At 39.6% G+C, this 27,492-nt stretch overlaps 2 protein-coding genes across 12 annotated transcripts in view; one reads left to right on the plus strand and one right to left on the minus strand.

Moving 5' to 3' along the window:
• The window catches only part of ppip5k1a (diphosphoinositol pentakisphosphate kinase 1a), a 51,299-nt gene extending 50,056 nt beyond the window's left edge, over nt 1–1,243 (minus strand). For all 3 annotated transcript variants that reach the window (XM_077620554.1, XM_077620547.1, XM_077620537.1), the window contains exon 1: nt 1,078–1,243. The gene's annotated coding sequence lies outside the window, so the exon portion shown is untranslated. The remainder of the gene's footprint in view (nt 1–1,077) is intronic.
• LOC144089580 (uncharacterized) overlaps nt 1–27,492 on the plus strand; it is a 39,330-nt gene that overhangs the window by 617 nt on the left and 11,221 nt on the right. The window contains exons 1-8 of one of the 9 annotated variants that reach the window (XM_077620643.1): nt 2,139–2,292; nt 2,361–2,492; nt 4,638–4,893; nt 6,708–6,766; nt 9,511–9,707; nt 14,428–14,588; nt 17,429–17,638; nt 27,142–27,265. In XM_077620643.1, coding sequence (XP_077476769.1) covers nt 2,168–2,292; nt 2,361–2,492; nt 4,638–4,893; nt 6,708–6,766; nt 9,511–9,707; nt 14,428–14,588; nt 17,429–17,638; nt 27,142–27,265 — 1,264 coding nt within the window. In that variant the 5' untranslated portion in view covers nt 2,139–2,167. The other 8 variants (XM_077620627.1, XM_077620633.1, XM_077620580.1 and 5 more) reach the window with 8 other exon arrangements.

The raw sequence follows: 27,492 nt of genomic DNA on the forward strand, positions 1-27,492 counted from the left end.
GAAGAAAACTAAGAGTGGGAAAAGCTACACAGTGAAAACTTCAGTTAATGTGATGTCACAGTTTTATGAACAAGAAGACGTTTTCTAGATGACCAAATCCTGATCCCAAATTCAATAAAATGAATATTGTGGTTTAGAAATTCCAATTTTGATTCATTCCACTTCCGAACAATCCAATTGAGGTGAAAACTTTTAAATATCGGACCATCGCTGTGACGAGCCATTAAAAATATTTTAAGATATGCCATTACAATAACAATTTATTTACCCAATGCAACAATATTCAGTCTTTAATGTACAGAACAGCAAAACTCTAAAGCACAATAAGGTCAACACAACTTGGTTGATAATTATCTCAGATGAGTTTGAAATTCCTCAGAACAGTTACAGTTGTGCAGATAGGCCACCATAGCTTTGCAAAATATGTCTCTAGTCGTTTGTAAAATAAACACACAGCCATATGACACTATGATGCATTTAACAAGAGGTGTACTGACTTGATCATTTTATGTTCATAAATGGAAAGGAACCTTAGACTCTTGGACTAAAATTACGGTCTACCTCTGTTGCTCTTCCATTGGATTCAGACATTTTTTAGCACAGCCAGGGTCACCACCCAAAACAATATCAAAGTAATAATGCAATATAGATGTCAGCATGATAGACAGGATGGATGACAATTGCTAACGTTGCGGTTGTGACGTCACGCTGGCGAATACAGGTAGGATACGTAGATAGCTAGGGTCATCTATGCGTGAGAGTTGTCAGAAATTAGTTTAGACTTTAAAGGGTGGTATTTATCATAACGTAGAAATAAAATAGATTTTAAAAAACTCGCTTTTGGTATTCTTCAAAAAGCCGGGAGCCTATCGCGGTAGACATTAACATAGTAGGACGCAGCTAATGGTAGCAGACATTAGCATTTGACGGGGTCAGCAGTGTTTACGCGTACTCCAAAGCTATTAATCGTGCATTAAACCGGCATTACATAAATAAGGTCACCCTTCATTATAAAGCAAGCACAGCGGCACTTCATCAATATTTCAGTCACAATGATCTCATGGCAAATAAACTTACATTTAAGATGAACGGCGATTTGGTAAAAATCGCCTCATTTCCTGCCTTTTCACTAGTTTGCATGTGAAACCTATCTTCTTTGGTTATAACGGAGTAAGAGAAACGTTTGAAATAACCAATAGGCCTGGGTCATGAGAGTAAAAAGGCGTTCCGCATAAAACTCCGCGACCAATTAACAACGACGCTGGGAGGATAGTCACACATGAGTATACACTAAGGAGGACCGTTAGCGGCCTCTAGCGTTAGCATTGACGATGAATACATACGCACTAGGTTCCCCAGTGTAAAAACAGCGGTCCGCGGGCCAAATCTGCCCCCCGCTCATTTTGTCCAGCCCGAGAAAGTAAATGATGCATACCTGTCATTCCATAAGGATTTTCCGTAAGTTATACATATTTGTGAGAGAAAAATCAACACTACGGCCGTAGTGCTAAAGTCATATGGATTCACAAGTTTTTGCCAATGTTTTTGTTTTTCATCACTTTTGCTGTATTTTGCCAGACATACCTAACTTCGCTTTGCTTTTCCACAATCTCGCAAAGGTATGTGCAATCATGGCATTAGTCTTAGACTAAAGGAAGCTCCTATAGACAATCTATAAGAGCTTCCTTTAGTTTCGCAACATTATAGCAGTGGTGGGCCGTCAGGGCCTTCAAGGCTTTCTCTGCTGGCCTAAGAAATATCTGAATCATATTATATTTTGTCCATCAATACTTATTATTCCAAATGGTCTGTTAGCTTCCTTTCATTGCTTTCCCCCCTGGTTGCACTGCTTCCAGATGTGTGTTTTCATTTTGAAGCATTTAACCAATCACATTTCAGCCATTATTTGTTGCCAGATCAGATCTGCCTCAAAGCCTTCACAATCAGTTCTGCGGGCTCTGCTGCATTAAACTAGACTGTTGCTTTTAACCAATCAGATTTCGAGTTGGCAACCCCACAATGCTTTTTCATACGCATTGGCATTTTGCTGGCTGGGATACGTCATTGCTTTCACCAACTATGATTGGCTAGTAGGCGGGCCAAAACCATAGTGAGGCAGCCAGAGATTGCAAACTCCACCCACAATGGCCGACAGAGGCAAAAACAAATGGATTCTGTTGCAGATTTTCTCACAAAGCTATTTTCCAGACGGACTTTTCCAGAAAAAATGGACATCATTAAGAAAGGGTGGTCAACTCCGAAGCTAGCAAGCCTGTTACAGCTGAGAAAATGGTGTGTGCGCCAATTTCAGTGTGCTAACTTAGCTGCACAAGCAAATATATTGTTGTGTTGATTTAAAGCCATTTTCAAGACGGACTATGCCGGAAATATGACAGGACAGGCTCGACTTTCATCATTAGCTTCGATGGCGATAGAAAAGAAGGAAGAAAGAAAGGAGGATGGATATTGTGTACAGTTAAAAAGGATTTTTGGTGAGTATAATATGGCTATATTCCTAAATAATATTTCAATTGTGGGCCCGGTTCTGATATCTGAAAAGCTCCAGTGTTTGTATTTAATCACTAAATGCTGCTAGGATGTGGATTTTACCCCAGTTTAATTTTTGCCGTTTCGCCATTTACGTCCATCGCTGTCTTTTCCCGAGGAAATCACCCCCCTGGCCTGGTTGTAATGTCTCAAAAGCTCCAGTATTTGTATTCAATCAATAAATGCTGCTAGGAAGTGGATTTTACCTAATTTTAGTGCATATTTTGTCATTTCACGTATGGACGTATCGACGTTCATCGCTGTATTTTTACCGGGGAAATGATACTCCGGGCCCGGTTCTGATGTCTAAAAAGCTCCAGTATTTGTATTCAACCAATAAATGCTGTTTTCGGCTGGATTTTACCCCATTTTCGGGCAATGTTTGCCCGTACGCCATTGACATTCATCGCTGTCTTTTCCCGGGAAAATCGCCCCCCTGGCCTGGTTTTAATGTCTGAAAAGCTCCAGTATTTGTATTTAATCATGAAATGCTGCTAGGAAGTGGATTTTACCCCATTTTTGTGCATTGATTTATTGATTATTTTTTATGTGTCGCAGCTCTAGCTGCAGTAGAGGTTTTATAGCCATAAAATAGTTTTTGAGGGTTGGATTGATACATTGAAGGCGCTACGAGAAAATGCACCGACTGCCACTGCATTCCAGTGAGGGCTGGCCGGTGGTCTCACAGCTCAAATCCAGGTCATGTCCATCTGTGTGGAGTTTGTATGGTCTCCCCAGGCCTGCGTGGGTTTCCTCTGGGTACTTCGGTTTCCTCCCACATTCCAAAAAACATGCATGGTAGGCTGATTGGACACTCTTGCATGGTAGGCTGATTGGACACTCTAAATTGCCTTTGGCCCAGTCAGCTGGGATAGGCTCCAGCACCCCCCCCCCCCCCGCGACCCTAATGAGGATAAACCAAACCCAAAATCAAATCAAATTAAAAGCCTTTATTGTCATTATACACAGCTGCATATAACTAAATTGGTGGCGCTACTCCACAAAGTGCGTTTTCCCAGTAAAATCCTAAATAAGTAATATAAAAATATAAAAAGTCACGTCCGAGCAAGGTAAATTCAAAAATATTGCACTGTTCACAAAATGAGATGAGAGACGTTCTGGTGAACGCGAGGTAATGTATCCACACGTAACGAGTTATGGACGGAACCTTTAGTGAGATAACAACCATTTCCAACCGGATCAGTAAAGAGGACAACTTCCTTTGTCTATTTTCTCGCTGGATGACGATAGCTTTTCCAGAGTTTATATCGAAGAATATCAACGGTAGTAAAAAAATGATTAGTTACAAAATACAACAAATACTTTAAAAGTTATTTTATTTTATAGGTATTCCCGTGGTTTAACATTAATGCCGATCTATTGTGGGCTCTCAATTGCTAGTTAGCTAATGTTGCAAGCCATGCAATCACGCGTCTATGGATTTAAAAAATAATAATAATTCTGAAGGTTGTGTTTGTGTTTTATTTAACATGTATACAAATACACCCTTAGTAGAGCGAGTGTTTAATAAACCGCATACAAGTCCGTTTATTATCCTAGTTGCGTCCTGTTGTTGATTGTTGGCCAGACATGCCTTTGCCCTGCGTTTACTTTGAAGCAACGCAATACAACAAATGCATTACAATGAAGTGATATTCGACTTAAATTAATTACCATTTAACCTCCTAAAACCCAGACTCTTGCAAGGCGTGCATTTTTATTTTCTCTTTGATATTTAGGCTAATTGGGACCTGATGAGTGTTAAAAATTAAGAATTATCTTTTTACATGATTTAGTTTCTAAGAAAAATGATGTCCACATCATAAATGGACGCCAGGCCCTTGTAGTCCAAAAACATTTAACATTGTAGTCTTGTGACAACCAAAAATGTGATGTCCACACATGAGGACACCAGGTCCTAGAAGATTAAGTATTACAGTATTGTGGTGTATGCATATTAAAAAGTACGTATTTATAAATTGTTTCAAAAATTTACATTACTATATATATACAGTTCTACATAACCATCTAGTGCAAACTCAGAATAAGTTTGTGTGGTGATTCTTGTTTCTTCTACTGTTTCTTATTAGGATGATGGCCTCCTGTTTTGTTACTTCCATTCCTACTGCCCTTGCCTCATTTCTGTCCACGTTACTGCCCAATGGCTTTGCTGTGGGGCCTTCAATGTCCTGTAAGGGAAGACTTGGACTGTGGTGGGTCGGCCAAGCTTTGGAGGTGGGATTCCTGCTGGGGAAAGAAGGGGACACAGAATGGGTAAAGAAGTTTCAAACTGGCCCAATGCTTACCCAAGACTTCCTTATGGCACTGCAAACACTAGAGGAAAAGGTATGCTGTATGCAAATTGAAAAAAAATCAAGCTGCTGCCTCGTAGTGTAGAGGTTCACACGCCTGACTTCGGTGCGGGTATGTGCGGGTTCGATTCCTGTTGGTCGCGGTATGATTGTGAGCGTTGGTTGGTCGTTTGTCTCTGTTACCTACGACTGACTGGCGACCAGTGTAGGGTGTACTACTCTGCTTGTTGCCCAAAGTCAGGTGCGATAGGCTAGGTTATGAGTAAGCGCGGTATGGAAGATGAATGAAAAAATCTCTCAGGCTCAAGTCCGCCTCACAGATCTTAGATCGAGGGTTCAATTGCTGGTGGGTTCCAACTTTCCTGTGTGAAGTTTGCATGCTCTCCCTGTGCTTGCCTGGGTTTTCTGAAATTACTTGGGTTTCCTCCCACATCCAAAAAAGCTCATGCAGGGCATTCTTGGTAAAAGACGATGTAAACATGCAACATTAAGCTATGCAATAAAATAATAGTTAGAGAACATAAACAGGCATTCAAAATTACACATTGTAAATAATAGTGAATTCGCAATAAGTGAAGACGCGATAATCGATGGATTACTCTATTTGCTATTTGGAATTGCCATCTACATATGAGTTTCAAACAGTAAAATGTTAATCTGGTTAATTGTAATCTATTTCATATACAATTTATGTTCAGAAATGACTCTCAAACTGTTTTGAACTTTCTGATAATACACTTATGTGTAATTGTGTATTTTTTTGCTATATTTCCTGCAATTCCCAAACAAATATGGAAGCTGTACTCAAGCTTTCTGTAACTTTGCATCAGTCGGAGCAAGTTTAGTGTGCACAGTGGTGCCCCTGATGCAAAAGATATGCCGTTGCTTAAATCAAAGCATTTAGGAATCTCTTTCACTGTAACTTCGGTCTAATAAATATTCATAATGATTTTACATCAACCTACAGCAACATTCCCATTAACATTCTAATCGCTAAGGGATAATTATTGAAGTGATAAACAATTTGCTAATTAAGAAAATGCCTTCTGGATAAATAACCAGCCAGCCACCACGCCCCCAGCCCCTTTTCCCTCTTGGAATAGACATTCATTCCTTTTCTATACCACTTATCGTCACGAGGGATGCACGTGGGTGGGTGATGGAGCTTATCCCAGCTGACTTCGGGCACCAGGCATGGGACACCCTGAACTGGTGGGCAGCCAATTGCACGGCACGAGGAGACGGGCAACCATTCACGCTTACACTCACTCACACCTAGGGGCAATTTAGAGTGTTCAACCAGCCTACATTCATGTTTTTGGGATGTGGGAGGAAACCATACTACCCAGAGGAAACCCACGCAAGCCTGGTGAGAACATGCAAACTTCACACAGTGAGGACTTACCTTGGATCAAACCCTCGGACCCAGAACTTTGAGGCCAACGCACTAACCACTTATCACCGGGCCACCCTTAAAAGAGACAAAAAAATGTAAAAAATGGTGCAGCAAACAATGCTATATCAGTTCAATCCTCCTGCTCATATTTATGGCATGAGTGGGACACCAACTGAGTCAGATATGAACTGCAGCACCCCAACTGTGAAGATGGCAACAGTAGATTTGTATTGTGAATTTGAACAGTGTTACTTTTTTATGATTTGGAATCTTTGATATGCAGTATTATAAATAATCATGTACTAAAGATCCTGTAGTTCCACTTTAACATGTCACTTTTTCCAACAATTTCTTTCGAGTAAAGTGAAAATAGCATATTATGGTTCAATACCTCCACTATATACCTTTTTTAATGAGAATAATATTGAGGTTTTTTTCTTTCTTTTTTTAAGGAACATATGCAAATAGCAAAGAACAATGACGTGGCAGTGCATAAAGCTGTCTGGCTCAGGTGAGTTGGCTTCATAGCCCTGGTTTCATTTCATTCTGAAAGTTTATAAAACATCTTGTATTTTAGGGTAAATTTAAGTTGAAAACTTAAAATATAAATGCTGCAACACTGAATTAGCAAATGAGCACAAATTTTAGGGTTCTTAGGATAAAAAACGAGGACTCATTTTACCACATTTCACTGCCTCCAGGTTTGTTCCCCATCACCCCATGTGTTTTTCATTGCAGCTGTCTTTATCTTTTAGGCACAGAGTATCTGCATATATACCTACTTCAAGCAGTGTACTGAATGATTTAAAAAACAGCTTGTTTTTTCAGTCTGGCAAGGAAATGTAGATAGAACTAAGTGGAGTCATGCTGTGTGAAGCCGCAGGGCACGATTAGTACATAGTTTATGATTCTAATTAGTGTTTGCCACAGAGCAAGTATATCTTATACCACATTGAGCTATGCTATGTGGAGGATTTTATATTTGTGCATCCGTTGCTGTATATGAACCTAGGACATTCTCGGAATGCCGTTTTTTCCCCATCTTATTTGAACAAAAGGTAACGTACGTCTGTATTCATATACACGACAAAAGCAAATCCTTTTGGCTGTCGCTGTATCTCTACTCCACTACCAGCAATCTATCCTAAGAAAATTCAGTTTGAAAAGGGTGTTTTCTTCACCATGATGTCATTTAAATTTACCCTGAAGCCCTGTTCAGTTTTAACCCATCATCTAGTAAGAGAAAAATCAGATAAATCACAAATGCTTTTTAAAAAAAAATGCCACAAAGGACATAATTGAAATCATTGAATATACAATACAATTTTCACATTTTTAAAGAAATTACCGTAATTACTCGAATATAACGCGCACTCGAAAATAACACGCAGGTAATTTTGGGCCAAAAAAATCTGGAAAAACGCAGTACAGACGCTCCCCTACTTACGAACATTCAACTTACGAACAACGGTACATACGAACATGTCTGCAAATTGCGTTTAAGTCCAAAAATGTTCGCAAGTCCAATTTTGTATTTCGCGTCTTTTTTGGAGTAGTACTTCTTTCCGCCGCTAATACCGACGCCTGGTGCTGTGAGAGCTCAGCTCACCCAGCATCTACCTTCCGCATTGCAACGAAGAAGAAGTGCGTGAATGTATCTCCAGTGTGCAAAGAACCTTTTTCATTTGTATCATTAAATATCTCATGCATCCAATATTGAATATGGTTGGTAAAAAGCTAAAGGCTTCTATTGAGGGAGTTGGAAGGAAGAGGCAAGCCATTTCATTTGAAACGAGTGGCAATAATAACGAAGCTTGATGCGCGTCAGAAAGTGGTGAGCGTTGCACATTCAGTACCATTTATAAACAGAAAGATCGAGCAGCAGGACCCAAATATTGAACGTTGCACAAAGTTTGCAAATCAATTGAATGATGCCATACAGTGCTACTGCATCATTTATGATGAAAAAAAGAAGAAAACTGTGCAATCGTCATTAGGTCGCTTCTTTTGGCCAGTTTCTAATACATAAATCTATCTCTCTCTCTACAGTACTGTACATATTCTCTCCATTTTATTAAATGTTTTTTTTTTTCAGTACAAACCAATGCGTGTTACTTATACAAGCCTTAAACATACAAATGCACTTATATAAACCTTCAATATACTTATATAGGCCTTAAACATAAATTATAATACAAAATATAGCACTAAATCAACTTACAAACAAATTCAACTTATGAACAATCGCTCGGAACCAATTGCGTTCGTAAGTTGAGGAGTGTCTGTACTCGAATATAGTGCGCACCTAAAATTTCCCGCTGACGAAAATCAGAAATCTTACCTTTTTTTCTTCGTTTCACGATTGTTTTGTTCAAACAAATTTATTCATTAGAATCCTTCAAATGAAGAGTTCCTCTCTCTCTTTGTCTGTCCTCTCATACATCTCTTCGTTGAGAATCCTATCAACGTCCACGCTTCCTTCATCCACTTCCTCTTCCTCCCACAACACATCATCCGATTGGCTTTACGAGATGACGTAAAATCCGTGCGTCAAAGTGAGTTTGACAATGCTTTTTTCGATCGAAAATTTGTAATTTATTTTAGTTATTGATTATAACACTGAACTGAGAGAGGGTGAACTGAGACGGGTACGAGGCTAGAGGGGGGCAGTGGTGGTCTCGGCTTTACGAGATGACGTAAAATCCGTGCGTCGGCTTCACGAGATGACGTAAAATCCGTGCGTCGGCTCTACGAGATGACGTAAAATCCGTGCGTCAAAGTGAGTTTGACAATGCTTTTTTCGATCGAAAATTTTTAATTTATTTTATTCAATTCAATTTCAATTCAATTTATTTGGCAAGAAAAAGCACCAGGCTAAGGGCCATGTAACAAGACAAAAAAAAAAAAAAAAAAAAAAAAAAAAAAAAAAGTTTTTGATTATAACACGCACCCCCAACTATTGGAATTAATTATATAGCAAAAATCTGCGTGTTATATTCGAGTAATTACGGTAGATAGTTTTGAATTATTTCAATTCATCGTTGAAGCTGTTCTGCAGTTGTTTTTTTGTTTGACTTTGGTAACTGTTGGACACAACTATTTAATACTCAACTTGAATAGTATTATAATAAAACACAATATTACATTTGACGAAGATTGAGTTTGTCAGTTCTCTGTAAGCTCTGCTGATTCTTATTGCCACATTGAGTACTCAATTTGTAGACCTTAAAAAGTTGTTGCCTTTGTCTTCCACAGTTTTGCCTGCCAGGTGCAAAGCAAAGCTCGGCACAATGTGGCAGTGCAATGTTCGTGCGCTGAGATGTGTGTGGGCAAATGTGTGGGGGTGTGTTTGCGAGTGTGTCATGAGATCCAGCCGGGAACTGAACTGTTGTTGAATGGTGATGCAAGAGAAAGACTTGATGCACAGGAATTCTCTGAAGAACAACAAAGAGGTAACCTGACACAGTGTTGATTGTAGTTTACCTGGAATTAATTCACTCAACCTAAAAGAGATTTTTTGTTAATTGAAGAATAATAAGATCAAATCTCTTGCATGAGTTGTGACAATTGATGAGTAAAAAGGTGGAAACTCTTAAATTTAACCTGTCACAAGAGGGCAGTAAAAACACTATTTTTGTCTAACTGACGTGTTTTAACCTCATTCTCCATTAATTTTCCAGTTGATGACGGCCAAGTCATTAAATTAAAAAGAGAAAAGGGTGACTTTTTAGAAAATAACCTAGGAAAGGTTTTCATTTAAAAAAAATGCAGCTAACATGTAGGGGTTTTACTATTTCTTTTTAAAAAAGGCAATCAAATCAGCAATCGAAGACTACTGGATGTGGATGGTTTCTTCCCACAGACTTGGCTTTTAAGCATAGACCATAAACGTGAAATGACTAAGAAAAATGAGTCGCAATTTGCACAGACAGAATCCATAATGTAATCATGTTTTACTAGGTCAACTTTTTCAAAATTGTCTTTTTTTTTTCATTAAATACTGTTAAATATGAACTGTGCAATATTTTTGAATTTACCTTGCTTAGACGTGACTTTTTATATTTTTATATTACTTAAAAAATTAAACACAATCTTCTATTGTCAATTCAACAATCCACATTTGGCAGCCCACTGGCCGAGTCGTTAGTGCGTCGGCCTCACATTTCTGAGATTGAGTTTCCAGGTCCAGAATTCCTGTTTGGAGTTTGCATGTTCTCCCCCCGCGACATTTGTGAGGGTAATCGGTACAGAAAAAGAATGAATGGATAATCCACAAGTTGCAGTACCATGAAATAAAATAAAGATTTAAAAAAAATCACATTTTGCGACGAGCACATGATATCAAATTACAAGTAGTGCAGAATTATTAGGCAAATTAGTGTTTTGAACACATCACCCTCTTTATTAGATTAGAAGACATTCTTCTGTGACATTGATAAAAGAGAAGGAATCCATTAAGAGGAACCAGAGAATGAGGATTGCGCTGGTGAACTTTAAAATACCGCTTTCATAACTGAAGGTGCTGTAAACAGAATTATTACTATTTTATGTGATAATAGCACATGGTTAATAAAATGAAATTTAATTTGTCCAAATTTCTCATTAAGGAGATGCATTTAAATTTTGACTGTTTTCATCTGTGAGGCCCCTAGTGGATGAGAGGTTCAGAAAATGAATGAATGTTTTCATCTGATACCTAACTTTTAGCTTTGTGAGAAATGAATTCCTCTAGTCATCTGAAACCCCTTTCCAAATGATGGTCTGAGGGGAACATGGCTAATTAGAAGCTGAATCATATCTGGAAAACAAAAAAATACCCCCAGTTTAACAAAAACAAAGAGCTAGAAAGCAAAAATAAGGCAGATTTATCAGGTTATTTATCAAAGAATTCTACTAATCCTTTAAGTCTAGTTTCAGGGTTCTTTCCTGTGTGGGGATTGATGAGATTAAATCTTGTGCATTAAATTCTTCCCCTTACTAACTGTGTAAAATTAACTCTTTGTTTTCACAACAATCTGTTTTAAACATTCATACATTTCCGTGCCGTTTACTACACAAGGGTCGCAGGGGGTGCTGGAGCCTATCCCGGCTAACAGGCGGGGAACACCCTGAATCGGTGACCAGCCAATCGCAGGCCACGGACAACCATTGTTCCTCACACTCATACCTAGGGGGCAATTTTGAGTCTTCAACCAGCCTACCCTGCATGTTTTTGGGAGGAAACTGGAATACCTGGAGAAAACTCATGCAAGCCCGGGATAACATGCGAACTCTACACAGTTAGGACTGGCCTGCGATCGAACCTCCGACCCCAGAACTGTGAAGCCGACGCACTAACCACTGCAATACCGACCTGGCTACCCTTATTTAAACAGGTGAGGGATATTGAATAATAACACAATATTTACAATAATTGTGAGGTGGAAGTATATTACAAAATTGCCGCCACAGCAAAATTTGCTTCAGTTGTTGTGGGGGTAAATTTCAATACATGACGATATAAAACTAAATAGAATTCAAGACAGCATCATATACAGTTGTGGTCAAAAGTTTACATACACTTGTTAAGAACATAATGTCATGGCTCTCTTGAGTTCCCAGTTATTTCTACAACTCTGATTTTTCTCTGATAGAGTGATTGGACCAGATACTTCTTCGTCACAAAAAACATTTATGAAGTTTTTTTCTTTTATGACTTTATTATGGGTTAACAGAAAAAGTGATCAAAGCTGCTGGGTCAAAAATATACACACAGCAACACAAATTAGCAATTTTGGTGTTGTCAGTGAAATGAGCTTCATAGCATGGTCTCTTAACGTCTTGAGTGATTATGAGTGACTACAGCTGGTGACTTCTCTGAGGCCATTTAAATAGGGCTCATTGGATGCAAACACCCACAAACGCTACAATGGGAAAGTCAAAGGAGCTCAGCATGGATCTGAAAAATCGAATCCTTGACTTGAACAAGTCAGGATAGTCACTTGGAGCCATTTCAAAGTAGCTGCAGGTCCCAAGAGCAACAGTGCAAACAATTGTTTGTAAGTATAAATTGCATGGCACTGTTTTGTCACTGCCACGATCAGGAAGAAAACGCAAGCTATCACCTGCTGCTGAGAGAAAATTAGTCAGGAGGGTGAAGATTCAACCGAGAATCACAAAAAAGCTGATCTGCCAAGAATTAGTAGCTGCTGGAACACAGGTGTCAGTGTCCACAGTCAAGCGTGTTTTGCATCTCCATGGACTGACAGGCTGCCGTGCAAGAAGGAAGCCCTTGCTCCAAAAGCGGCACCTTAAGGCTCGACTGAAGTTTGCTGCTGATCACATGGACAAAGATAAGACCTTCTGGAGGAAAGTTCTGTGCTCAGACGAAACAATGTGCTGCAATATGTTTGGAAGAGAAAAGGTGAGGCCTTTAACCCCAAGTACACCATGCCTACCGTCAAGCACGGTGGTGGTAGTATTATGTTGTGGGGCTGTTTTTGCTGCCAATGGAACTGGTGCTTTACAGAGAGTAAATGGGATAATGAAGAAGGAGGATTACCTTCAAATTCTTCAAGATAACCCAAAGTCATCAGCCCGAAGATTGGTTCTTGGGCGCAATTGGGTGTTCCAACAGGACAATGACCCCAAACACACATCAAAAGTGGTAATTGAATGGCTAAATCAGGCTAGAATTAAGGTTTTTGAATGGCCTTCCCAAAGTCCTGACTTAAACCCCATTGAGAACTTGTGGACAATGCTGAAGAAACAAGTCCATGTCAGAAAGCCATCAAATTTAACTGAACTGCACCAATTCTGTCAAGAGGAGTGGTCAAAGAGACCAGAATCTTGCCAGAAGCTTGTGGATGGCTACCAAAAGCACCTAATTGAAGTGAAAATGGCTAAGGGACATGTTACCAAATATTAGCGCTACTGTATGTATATTTTTGACCCAGCAGATTTGATCTCTTTTTTTCTGTTCACCCATAATAAAGTCATAAAAGAACCAAACTTCATGAATGTTTTTGTGACAAAGAAGTATCTGTTCCAATCACTATCAGTGAAAAATCAGAGTTGTAGAAATAACTGGAAACTCAAGAGCGCCATGACATTATGTTCTTCATAAGTGTATGTAAACCTTTGACCACAACTGTACATAAAATTTCAACTGATCTAACTTGAAATTTTCCGTTCAATTTGGCACCCTGTTCTCAAACATGTCGTTTAGGACAGCATAGTTAAAACAAGAAAATCTAAAAAAAATTGCATTTGTTTCTAATGCAAATAATGTTGTTGTTTTTTTCGAGGTTTGCATTAAGGTGAGCAACATCCCCTGGTGTGACGCAAAAGGGAAGCCCGATAAATATGAATTTAAAACACTGATGCCATCACTAAAAAGCTTGACTTGATCATTAACTCTGGTTGGGATGTAATTGCTGAAAAAGTGGGCATGCCCTGATGCATTGTTTTTAGGTGGTTCAACTAAGAAATGATACCCCAAAAAATGAAACAGCTAGATTTGAGTGCAGTACATTAGTGCAGTCATTTTCATTTTTTGACATTGTCACCGTTTTATAGTACATTTAAAACATTGCATTAATGTGATTAAATAAGTGCAATTTCTTGTCAACTAAGACATCTGAACCTTATTTTCAGATTACCCATCACAACATTTACCAGTTTCAGAAATGACTGTTCCCAACCTAAACTCGGTTCAGAAAAAAGATGATGATGAGACAGAACAAGAGGAAAGACGGGAAAAGGGACCTTATGAACTTTCCAAGATTCACTGTACTACCCATGATCGTAACATTGGCAGACAAGATGGAAGTAGCACTGAAATTAACAAAACTGCTGAAGAAGCCAACACTGCTATGACATTAGATTGCCACAATGACAGCACTGACCAAGTAATGGCCGCAGTAGACACTCGTTCAAATTTGAACTCTGACAAAGACGAGACAAAAACCTCTATTGCGCCACTTCCTTCTGTTCGATTTAGCCTTCGCCTTGCAGTTAAACCAAGACAAATTCACTTCCTGACAAGCAGAGAGAAGAAACTCCCAGTCAGAGAAAGACAAAAGAGTATCAAAAAGTGTGGTGAAGCAGAGGTTCCTACAGTAACATCAAATTCAAATACTGTGGCTATAATAGCAGAAAATGTGACCATTCATGGTCCCAATTTGTGCCCAGAGGTGAGAGAGAGGCGTTACAAGTGTTCCAAGTGTGGGAAGAAGTTCTACCAAGTTGGCCACTTAAAGAAACACCTGTTCAGTCACACTGAATCAAAGCCCTTCAGCTGTCAGGACTGTGGGAAAAACTACACCTCTGCAGAGAGCTTCAAAGCCCATCAGGTAGGACACAAAATGTAGCGTTTTATTTCACAATGTTTTTTTACTCCCATTGGATTTTTAGGTGATTTAATTGGAAATCCTTGATTTTTTTTCAAAGATTGATTTCACAGCTATGCTAATTTCAGACAGCAAACTGAAAACTAGTTAAGTTTAATATGTACCGATACTTCTTGGCTTTGCATTTGTCCCTGGAACTAGCTTAGTTCAGATGAGTAAAGTGTATAGTTTCAAGAAAAGACCAACTGATTATATATTGCTGTGTGATGAAAGAAGACTAAATGTTTGTGGTGTTACTGCAAAAATGGTTTATTTTGGCAGCACTTAAATACTTTAAGTACTTTAAAATAAACTTTAAGACTCCTGAATTAATTTTTGGTTTGTGTCTATACTGTGAATGTGATTACTAATCATAATTGTATGGGTCATTTTCAGACTATAAACCATTACTTTTCCTTCCTTCCCTTCTTGCTTGCAGTGTAGTAGGATCTTTATTGACATATTTTTGGTGCGCGCGTGAACATTTGGGTGGCAACAATACAGACATGATTCAGAGAAAATCTTAAAATATGTATTGAAAACAAAATCAATGTATAAATCAAAGCCAATATGAAATGTAGGATGATGAAAAAAGTTTGTCGGACTCGCCTGTCTTGGTGATTAATCTGCTGGGGACATCCCCAAAACATGTATGCCAGATTGGTTCAACACTCTAAACCAGGGGTCACCAAAGTACGGCCCGCGGGCCGGATACGGCCCGCCGGCACATTTGGACCGGCCCTCTGAACAATACCAGAGACGCTATCGGATTTTTTTCCTATTTGGCCTTGAAGACTGGGACGTTTTAATCTTGTGTTTGGTTCATTGCACCCCTGCTGAGCCCACAAATCATCCCAGTGAAGCGGGGCTTCGCATTGCTTCTTTGGTGACACGCGCGGGGAGAGTGTTTCCCTTTGATGCATGCGGGCACGTCCACCGTTGCATGCACAAGCAGTGTTACCGAGACATCTGGACGATCGCAGGTGAGGGCGGAGCCCTGGGACCATCGCGGACTATTCAAGCATATAAAAACTGCAACCTGTTTGAGAACGGAATAATGGCGAAAAAGTTAGGTAAGAGAAAAATTGATTCAGAATGCAGGGTATTTAACCTGGAGTGGACAAACGATTATTTTTTGTTCAATGCAAAGAAAAGGCTGTTTGTCTCATTTGTCAAGAGACGGACGGTGGCGGTATTCAAAGAATACAATCTTTGCCGACACTATGAATCCCGTCACAAAGACAAGTACGATAGCTTGCAAGGCCAAATACGAGCAGACAAACTCTCAAAGCGAAAAAGTGGACTACTATCTCAGCAGAACCAGGCATCCGTTCGGGCCAGCTTTCGGGTTGCTAAACTGATAGCAAGCAGCGGTAAGCCTTTCACTGACGGAGAGTTTGTTAAGAAATGTATGGATACTGTCGCAGAGGAGGTGTGTCCCGAGAAGAAAGATGCATTTAATGCCGTAAGTCTGTCGGTGAGTACAATGACCAGACGCGTAGAAGAAATCGGGAGTAATGTATATGCCCAGCTGCAGCAGAAGACGAAAGAATTTGACTTTTTTTCATTAGCACTGGATGAAAGCACGGACGTGCAAGACACAGCGCAACTGCTCATTTTTATTCGTGGAGTTAGCGCAAACTTTGAGATTTGCGAGGATCTGGCAGCCCTCCAAAGTCTCAAAGGGACAACAACGGGAGAGGATATTTTTGACAAAGTGTGCCAAACCATGGAGAAGTTGGACCTGGACTGGTCAAAGCTAGCTAGCATCACGACTGACGGGGCTCCTAGCATGGTGGCCGAAACTCGCGGTCTAATAATGGGCAGCATGAACCGGGAGTTGGAAAAAAGGGGTCTCACCGCCCCGCTACAAGTCCACTGCCGAATTCACCAGCAAGCACTGTGCTGCAAAATGTTGACGTGGGATTCTGTAATGACGGTTTTGGTGTCGTGCATAAACTTCAGAGCAAAGGGAGAAAATTGTGCATGGCACAACAGAAAGTTAATGTTCCATGGCTTTTTTTCTATGAAGAACCCAGAGAGTTATTTAGTTATTATTTATTTCATAAATAGTGTTATTTATTTCCTGTTTTTTCTGTGAAGAACTCAGAGAGGGTTATTTAGTTATTATTTATTTCATTAATAGTGTTATTATTTGTTTCCTGACTTTTTTTCTGTAAAGAACCTGGAAAGGGTTATTTGGTTATGTGTGGCTTTCTGGAAAACAATAAAAAAAATTTAAGCTCCCCTACGATCGTCACACTTTTTCTGTTACAAACTGAGACCGGCCCCCCATCAGAGAAGGGAAAAGTTTTGTGGCCCTCACAAGAAAAAGTTTGGGGACCCCTGCTCTAAACTGTCTCTAGGTATGAGTGTGAGTGTGAATGGTTGTCCGTTTCCTTGTAACCTGCGATTGGCTAGTGTCCCCTTCCTGGTGCCCATAGTTGGCTGGGATAGGCTCCGGCACCTCCCACGATCCTCGTGAGGATATGTGGGATGGAAAATAAATGAATGCATGTGTGCAGTTAGTACGTGTACTGCATGGGTGTCTAAACTGGTCGTCAAGAGTCACCATCAGTGCAGGTTTTAATTCCAACTGAAGAAGAGGATACATTTTCATCACTCTGGTGTCTTACTGTTATCAGTTGATTGCCATCTGGTGTTGCTGGTTTCAGAAGAAACCTCATTGGTTAACCAGTCTGTGCTGGATCAGTTAAAACAAAAACCAGCACCCACTGCAGCCTTTTGGCCTCTGGTGTAATGTGTGTACCCCTCTAAGGAATAATGATATAATCTCTCTATAGTTGAGCCACCGTGGGGAGCGTCCGTTTTCCTGTCCTCACTGTGAAAAGACCTATGGCCTGAAGCGGGACCTCAAAGAACACATGGTCCTACACACGGGCGAGAAGCCGTATGTCTGTGAACACTGTGGCAAGTCCTTTGCACGCCGCCCCTCGCTGCGCATCCATCGGCTTCTTCACTGCAGCAACTTGATTTATTCACAGCTTCCAAAGGTAAGACATGTTCATGTGCCACTGACATATGCTTGGACTCTCATAAGTGATTATATGTTCAAAAGAGCAATTCTTCAATATAAAGTACTCTTTACTAGTTAGAATCACTAAATCTCACTGATAAGTCTTTTTGCTCCTCTTTATCTACCATATTTATTTTTTAAGTACATTTAAAAGAGCCTTATGCCTATTTTTATGTTTTCTTTCTACATAAATCAAAATCATGAATGAAGATAAGTATGTACTAAAGTTCTAAAGATGTGCGTGCATGTGCTTACTTCAAACAATCACTATACACATCCACAGTTGGCAAGATTTTTGTGCATAACCAAATGTGGACAGGGTGAGGTCACTAAATAAATTGGAAGTTGCGCTGGAGTATAAGTCACATTTTTGGGAGGGTATTTGTGTTTGATCAGAAACCCCCCCCAAAAACATATACGTTAAAGTAACAATAATAAAATTGAGAACAACTGGCTTAGTAGGCATCTGTTAACATTACAATTTTTAGATAATTATAGTCTAATAAACAACAACAGAAGGGAGAAAAAAATAAAACATTGATAAGTCGCACGTATGTATACTCAAGTTGCAGGCCCAGCTAAACTACAACAAAAAGCACGACTTATAGTCTGGAAAATATGGTAGTTGTTCTTCTAGCTCGGGGGTCGGCAACCCTTATGATCTGGAGGGGCATGTGGCTGGCTCTTTAGCGCTACCAGGAGCTTTTTCAATAATGTTTGAAAATGGAGGAGAGAAATACATATATTTTTAAAATATTTTTTTGTAGGAGAACAAATGTGACACAAACTTTCTTAATGTTTTCCAATGCTGTAAAAATATGTAGATTAGATATTAAATTTCAACATTCCTGTCAATGAAAATGTGCGTCATAGTCTGCGACACGTTTCTATCAGCAGGGTGGGATGTTAGGCAGGGGGCTGTTGTAAACAGACCGGCAAATGTGTAATTTCATCAAAACAATTACCGTATTTACTCGCATATAACCCGCTTTTGTTGGGCAAAAACATGATCACTGAATCGAGGGTACAGCTTATATGCGCATAAAAACACGACTTGCACGAAACTGCGAGTTGACAGCGCCATGACTCGATGACGTCACAACAAAATGGCATCGTTGCGTATAACGCAAGACAATGTGGCCGTTACGGTCATTTATTTCAAAATAAAGAAAAGATAAACAGATAAAATGCTAAACAAAATGTATTTTGACATCTATTAATATAATTCAAGGAAAAAATAAACCGTATCTTGCATAAAACGTGAAAAAAACCCACGTTCCCGTCACTGCTCGCTCGGGGCAAGACCATCTTATCGTATTGCACCAGGAGACTTGGTGAACACTACGTATACAGACGCTCCCCTACTTACGAACATTCGACTTACGAACAACGGTACATACGAACATGTCTGCACATTGCGTTTATGTCGAAAAATGTTCGTACGTCCGATTTTGTATTTCGCGCCTTTTTCCGAGTAGTGCTTCTTTCCGCCGCTAATACTGACGCCTGGCGCTGTGACAGCTCAGCTCACCCAGCATCCACCTTCCTCTGCCCAGTTCGTTGCAATGCGGAAGTGCGTGAACGTATCTCCAGTGCGCAAAGAACCTTTTTCATTTGTATCATTAAATATCTCGTGCATCCATTATTGAATATGGTTGGTGAAAAGCGAAAGGCTTCTATTGAGGGAGGTGCAAGGAAGAGGCAAGCCATTTCATTTGAAATGAGTGGCAATAATAACGAAGCTTGATGCACGTCAGAAAGTGGTAAGCGTTGCACGTGAATACAACTTGAATCGTTCGACCGTCAGTACCATTTATAAACATAAAGATCGAGCAGCAGGACCCAAATATTGAACGTTGCACAAAGTTTGCAAATCAATTGAATGATGCCATACAGCTACCGCAACATTTATGATGAAAAAATGAAGAAAACTGTGCAATCGTTATCAGATAGCTTTTTTCGGCCAGTTTCTAGTAAATATCTCTCTCTCTCTCTAAAGTATGTATACAGTACTGTATGTATTCTCTCCATTTTATTAAATGTTTTTTTCAGTACAAACCACTGCATGTTACTTATACAAGCCTTAAACATACAAATGCACTTATATAAACCTTCAATATACTTATATAGGCCTTAAACATAAATTATAATACAAAATATAGCACTGAACAACTTACGAACAAATTCAACTTATGAACAATCGCTCGGAACCTAACTCGTTCGTAAGTAGGGGAGCGTCTGTACCGCTATGGGCATATTTCCTGGTTGTGCTTACGTCACTTCCTTTTTAAATTTGTCTGCATGCAGACAACACCCTGCCTTTCGGAACACAGAAATGAAATGATTGTACATTGGTGATTATGAAATAAAACAAAATTCTGCTGGCGGCCCAGTGGGGAGAGTGGTTAGCGCGTCAGCCTCACAGCTCTGGGGTCCTGGGTTCAAATCCAGGTCATGTCCATCTGTGTGGAGTTTCCATGTTCTCCCCGGGCCTGCGTGGGTTTCCTCTGAGTACTCCGGTTTCCTCCCTCATTCCAAAAACATGCATGGTAGGCTGAATGGACACTAAATTGCCCCTATGTATGGGTGTGAGTGTGCGCGGTTGTCCATCCGCTTTGATTTTTTTTCTTTTTTTTTTTCTTGTTCGAAAGTGACAACTATTGCAGTAATATGAACCATCGAAAAAAATCTAGATTTTTTGACATTCAAAGCAATTTGGCCGCCACAACATCCTAAAGAAAATTGTAATTCATGTCATTAAAAAGCATTGGGTTCTCATCAACATACTTATTTATTTTTTCAAATTGAATAATTTGATATTTTTCATTTACAAAGACAGGCATGTTAACTTCCTTATAGATATATATAGATATATTGACCCTAATAATGTGCTTTTGATTCATACAGTATCTCAGAAATACCATGTGTGATGATTTTTCTCAAGGTTTTCCCTTCAAAGTAACACATTTGTACTCCCTATTAAAACCATAAATACGGAGGTGAAAATTGTGAATCAGGGGGCGGCTTATACACAAGAAATTGTAAAATTCAACAATTTTAAGGCAATTTTGAGGGTGCGGCTTATACGGGCAGGCGAGTAAATACGGTAAACATAATTCATTAATATTGCAATAAAGTTAAACTTGCAGCTAGTAGGCTATTATAGATACATACATACTGTTAGGGCTATTCCCAACATCTAAATAATCTTCAAGCAGAGAAGGCATCAAGAACGGATAGTTTTTCTCCATCGGCCGATAAGGAGAGGGAGATGGCAGGCCGCTTCCAAAATGGACGTTGCTCGCTTTCTTCTTTGTCTTTGTTAAAAGGCTGAAGTAAAGCACCACCTGGCTGCATGGATCATCGACCTCCTCACTGACAAGCCACAATATGTGAGACTTAAGGACTGTATGTCTTATATGGTAGTTTGCAGCACGGGAGCCCCACAGAGCACGATGCTCTCCCCATTCCTCTTCACCCTCTACACATCGGACTTCAGATACAACACAGACACCTGCCACCTCCAGAGGTTCTCTGACGACACCGCTATTGTTGGGCGAGTGATGGACGGGAATGACCTGGAGTACAAGGGAGTTATCACAGCCTTTGTTGACTGGTGTAGGCGAAACCACCTCTACATCAACGCCAGTAAGACAACGGAAATGGTGATCGATTTCCGGAGAAAGCCCCAAAAGACCACTCAGGTGAACATCCAGGGTACAGGCATTGAAATCGTGGAGAATTTTAAGCACCTTGGTGTTCACCTTAACAACAAACTGGACTGGTCCACAAACATAGATGCCCTGTACAAGAGGGGCCAGAGTCGCATCTACTTACTGAGGAGACTACGGTCCTTTGGAGTGTGTAGGACACAGCTGAGGACCTTTTACGACACTGTGATGGTATCTACAGTGTTTTATGCAGTGGTCTGTTGGGGATGCGGGAGCACGGAGACAGACAGGAACAGGCTGAATAAGGTGCTCAGGAGGGCCAGCTCTGTTCTGGAATGTCCTCTGGTCTCTGGAGAGAGGAGGATGAGGCCCATCATGGACAACACCTCCCACCCCCTGCATGAGTTTGTGGAGTCCCTCTGAAGCTCTTACAGCAATAGACTGCTGCACCCTCATTGCAGGAAGTAGCGCTTCCGCAGATCCTTCCTCCCATCAGCTGTCAGGCTCTTTGACAAAAGAAATGTCTGAACTTTAACACCACCTCTGACATTATGCACTGCAATGTTCACTGTATGTGTGTGTGTATGTATATATATATATATATATATTTTTTTTAAAATTATTTTTATTTGTATTTATTTATGTATTTATTTTCATCTAACACACTTATTTATTAGCTATTTATTTATGTCTTCAATGTATTTTCTTGTGTCTGTGTTCTCACCTTCTTGGTACTGCGACAGTGAATTTCGCAAGTACGGGATGAATAAAAATTATCTAATCTACAGCATGTGTTGTCTTCGTTATAAGGGTTATATAAAGCTTTTATTTTTTTTGTCCAATATGGCTCTTTCAACATTTTGGGTTCACGACCCCTGTTCTACTGGAATCTATATTTGAACTCCTCCATTATTCTTGAACTGCTCGTCTTGAAATTGAGGAAATTCCATTATCGACAATACACTTTTTAATCAAAACTTGAGCATGCAGTTGAATCTTGAGCAGTGTAGCATTGTGGGAATCTGATGAATGTGCTGTACCCGTCCAAATACCCCATTTATGAGGTTTGTCACTACCCTGTGGCGACGTGCTACCTGATTGTAATGGATTGCAATTGTGCATGGACAAAACTTGCATCATTTTTAAAATAAATAAATAATGCATTTCTATCAGTGAAGCTATTACAGATGTATCTGCAGCACCTTCACGGCTCAAGAGGATATGGCACAAGTTTCGGGCATGCGTATTCTTCGTAATCTCTTGCAATCAGGTATCCTGTCGCAATCAGGTGGTGACACGGATGGGAAACTGGTGACTGTCATGATGTGATATAAATATTTGTCATGAAAATATAAATAAATAAATTAATGCACTGTAGAAAATGAAATTACTGTTATACAATAAATAAACAACACAAAACAAGATGGCAACGTGAACAACAAAAACAGTGGTACCTCTACTTATGAAATTTATTGGTTCCAGAACTAATTTTATAACCTGTAATTTTTCGGGAGTAAAGCAGCATTTTACATTGATTTAGCATAATTTGTTCCGCAGTCTTTAATACTAGCCAATATTAACCCTTAAACATGATAAAAGTATACACATTTTGGTATATATGTATGCAAATGTATGTTTCTATGCAAAATCAGAGCAAAAAATACATGAAAATTTTCAACAAATCGAAAGCACTTCATTTCAAACATGTAATCGCTGAAGGGGTTTGTCTAGCTAAAATCTCTCTTGCTTGCTCGCTCGCTTACTCGCTCTCTCTATTGTCATTCATGTTGGTGCCATGTGGCCATGTGATGCTCCTCTGATGCATTCACAGACGCATGGGCTGATGGGTGCGCGCTCCCTGGCTATAAAGTGTTGTGAAGATAGCTATGTTCTAGTGTGGGTGATGCTGGAAAAGGTATAACAAGTGATTATGTCTTGCATGGTGGTTCTAGAAAGTCAAGGCTACTGTATGCATTTCAGCATTTCCTTGTGATATTTACATTCTATACCTCTTTTGATTTTTCGTAACTTGGAACGATAATTTACATATCGAAGTGTTTTGTAACCTGAAAGAATTTGTAAGTAGAGGTACTGCTGTACCTTGCCACTTAGTGCGAGTAAGCAGCCGAAAAAAGTCAGGAAGGACCCAAGCAGGGAAACGGAGGCTGGGCAGGGTAGCGGTAATTCAAAATGTTTGTGACCAAAAACCAAAGTGAAAACAAAGGCAATGGATCCAAAAATATGAAGGTAAACCTAAAAGTAGATGATCAAATAAATTAACTAATGCACGGCTATCAAGGCAAGGTCATAAACACAGAACCTAACAAAACTTTGACGAGGATGCAAACAATTATGTAACCAGCGGGAAACGCCGGGAGCATGACAACGCCAGTCTGCCGGCCATCAGCCTGCCGTCTGTTCCCAACCAGCCCGCCCTTCTATTTTCCCATTTTTATGTCACCTTCTCACTTAGCCATCTTCTTGCTGGGTACACCTAAACCATCCCACTTTCATACCTTTTTTTAGATTCAGACTTTTTCGAGTGTGAAGATTTAATGAATCTCCTCCCGACTTGGACTCTGACCTTGATTATGATTCCATCCCCCTTTTTACACCTGCTCGCCCACACTACGTGACATACCTTGAATTTCAGTGTTCTTCGAATATTAACAAGTTAACAGATATCTATTGCTGGAGCGTATTCAATTTTAGACTGTTATACGTTCAGTGTAGGAAAAAGTGCTACATTTGTAATTGTGAATATGAAATTTGTACAATTATAAAATTACAAAAAAATGCAAATACTTTGACAAACTTTCTAAATATTTATATACATACTTAAAAAAAGCTGCCACTATTGGTCGCATCACCAAGGTATTGTTGTGTGTGTGTTTTTTTCCAAAGATTTATTCCCATTGACTGTTTAATAAACAAAGTTAACACACTGTTTGAAGTTACAATGAAAGTTCGCAATAAAACAGGGAGCATGGCTACCAAAACCAGACCTCGAGGATTACATTTACATACTCTGGCACATTATTTATTCGTACTACCCGATACTAATGGCCTCGTTTTAGTATTGTACCATTTCTTATGCTAGTATCAGTGCAACAATAGTCATATCATGTTTTCGCCTCACTCCAAATGGATTTGACATGTACTGCCGTAAATGGCAGTCAATGAGTTCATTTATGAAACGATATTAAAGATGTTATAACCTTTTAACAGGTGTTCATCTATTTCCTTAGTATCAGTGTTGTGCAGTGGCGGGCCGTCAGGGCCTTCAAGGCCTTCTCTGCTGGCCTAAGAAATATCTGAATCATTATATTTTGTCCATCAATACGTACTTATTATTCCAAATGGTCTGTTAGCTTCCTTTCATTGCTTTTCCCCCTGGTTGCACTGCTTCGAGATGTGTGTTTTCATATTGAAGCATTTAACCAATCACATTTCAGCCATTATTTGTTGCCAGATCAGATCTGCCTCAAAGCCTGAAAAATCTGTTCTTGCGGGCTCTGCTGCATTAAACTAGACTGTTGCTTTTAACCAATCAGATTTCGAGTTGGCAACCCCACAATGATTTTTCATAGGCGTTAGCATTTTGCTGGCTGGGACATGTCATTGCTTTCACAAACTATGATTGGCTAGTAGGCGGGCCAAAGCAGTACCCGAGGCAGCCGAGATCGCAAACTCCACCCACTATGGCCGACAGAAGCAAAAACAAATAGATTCTGTTTGCTCACAAAGCTATTTTCTAGACGGACTTTTACAGGAAAAAAATGGACATCATTAAGAAAGGGCGGTCAACTCCAAAGCTAGCAAGCCTGTTACAGCCGGGAAAATGGTGTGTGGGGCACTTTCAGCGCGCTAACTTAGCTCCACAAGCAAATAGTATACTGTTGTGTTGATTTAATGCCATTTTCAAAACGGACTATGCCGGAAATATGACAGGACAGGCTCGACTTTCATCATTAGCTTCGATGGCGATAGGAAAGAAGGAAGAAAGAAAGGAGGATGGATATTGTGTAAAAAGGATTTTTGGTGAGTAAAATTACAAATATGGCTATATTCCTAAATAATATTTCAATTGTGGGCCAAGTTCTGATATCTGAAAAGCTCCAGTGTTTGTATTTAAGCTCCAGTGTTTGTATTTAATCACAAAATGCTGCTAGGAAGTGGATTTTACCCCAGTTTAATTTTTGGCGTTTCACCATTGGGTCCATCGCTGTCTTTTCCCGGGAAAAATCACCCCCCTGGCCTGGTTGTAATGTCTCAAAAGCTCCAGTATTTGTATTCAATCAATAAATGATGCTAGGAAGTGGATTTTACCTAATTTTAGTATTTTAGTGCATTTTTTGTCATTTCACGTATGGACGTATCGACGTTCATCGCTGTCTTTTTACCGGGGAAATGATACTCCGGGCCCGGTTCTGATGTCTAAAAAGCTCCAGTATTTGTATTTAATCAATAAATGCTGTTTTCGGCTGGATTTTACCCCATTTTCGGGCAATGTTTGCCCGTACGCCATTGACGTTCATCGCTGTCTTTTCCCGGGAAAATCACCCCCTGGCCTGGTTTTAATGTCTGAAAAGCTCCAGTATTTGTATTTAATCATGAAATGCTGCTAGGAAGTGGATTTTACCCATTTTTTGTGCATTAATTTATTGATTATTTTTTATGTGTCGCAGCTGTAGCTGCAGTAGAGGTTTTATAGCAATAAAATAGTTTTTGAGGGTTGGATTGATACGTTGAAGGCGCTACCAGAAAATGCACCGCCCGCCACTGGTGTTGTGTTATTTTGCCATAGGTAATGTGTGGTCAATGTTAAATGCTGTTCATTTTCACAACAACTCTCTGGTTCATCCATTAATGGCAGCCACTGAGTTAATATTATAGTCCACATTAATCATTCAAGCTTGGACTACTTCAGAGTTGGGAAAACACCCAAATTTCCCTCAAAAATTAGCTTACACCAAGGGTGTGTAGGTTTGAGTTTGCTATTGATGGGGATACAAAATTGCTCCATAGCACAGAAAACAGAAGTTTTAGCATTCACAATTGCAATTTTAAATCATGTAAAAGGACATTTGCAAATCCCCATCCTCCGGAATGCTGTAGACTTCCATTGTGATTGTTGCGGATACCAAGGTAGGAATGTGGATCATACCTCAAATTTTAAAGTTAATACAATTTTATCATTGCCTGCCATTGACTCTGATGGGAATCCAAGTCATTTAAACAGGGAAGACCCGCTCATCTTTCAGTGGCACTCCAGGCGAGCTGAGTAAATTAATGCCAATATAATCGCAATCAGATCACTGTAATATATAATATGCTTATAAATGTTTGAGATTAGGCCTTCAAAATTGGGGGCATATCTTGGTCCCCAGGATCCCCCAGAGCCACCTAATTTCATAAAAATGGTGACTGTGTCAAACAGATATGTACAGTTGATGAATGCCCCATATTTTCTTTATGGATGTTGATGATTCCTTGTGTGCACAAGTAACAGTATTTGATTGACATTTAAAATCATAGCTTTTTAGACCTGATGAGTCAGCCTTATTTTTTCAGATTTTTAAGACATATTATGTGTGGCAATTTCTTTTTTGTTCAATCAACTTTGGAAAGTTTATTGGCAACATGTTTAATTGATTATTCCCAGTTTACAGCACCTTTAATTCTCTGCCTCTGAATAATATTTTAATCATTCATGCGTCCTCTTAAAATTCACCATCATTGACTCTCTTCTTTCAACACTAAGAATATTGAAGAGAAAAAAACATTTAATTTGGGATTTTATTCTCAGTTGCAATGCAGCCTGTGCCCCAAGCTGCTGGCAAACTCTGGTTCTCTCAGGAATCACATGAAGCTTCACACCGGAGAGAAACCTCACATCTGCCAGCAGTGTGGAAAAAGCTTCGGTCAGAAAGGTACACTTGAAACTTGGCTCGATATAATGTTGGTTGTTTAATAAAAGAAACAAAAACTAGTAATTTATGAAAATGATTTCAGAAATCTGGAGTAGCATTGTCAATTCCAAGGTTTTCGAGAATGCTCAGTCTCTAGAGAACCTGATTTTTTTCTCTGTAATTTTTAAAGTGTTTTGTTTTTCCCTGTTACTTGTTGATATCTAATTATGCTCTAACAATTTCGAATC

The sequence above is a fragment of the Stigmatopora argus genome, chromosome 2, assembly GCF_051989625.1.
Source record: "Stigmatopora argus isolate UIUO_Sarg chromosome 2, RoL_Sarg_1.0, whole genome shotgun sequence".
In the NCBI taxonomy this organism is placed as follows: Eukaryota; Metazoa; Chordata; class Actinopteri; order Syngnathiformes; family Syngnathidae; genus Stigmatopora; species Stigmatopora argus.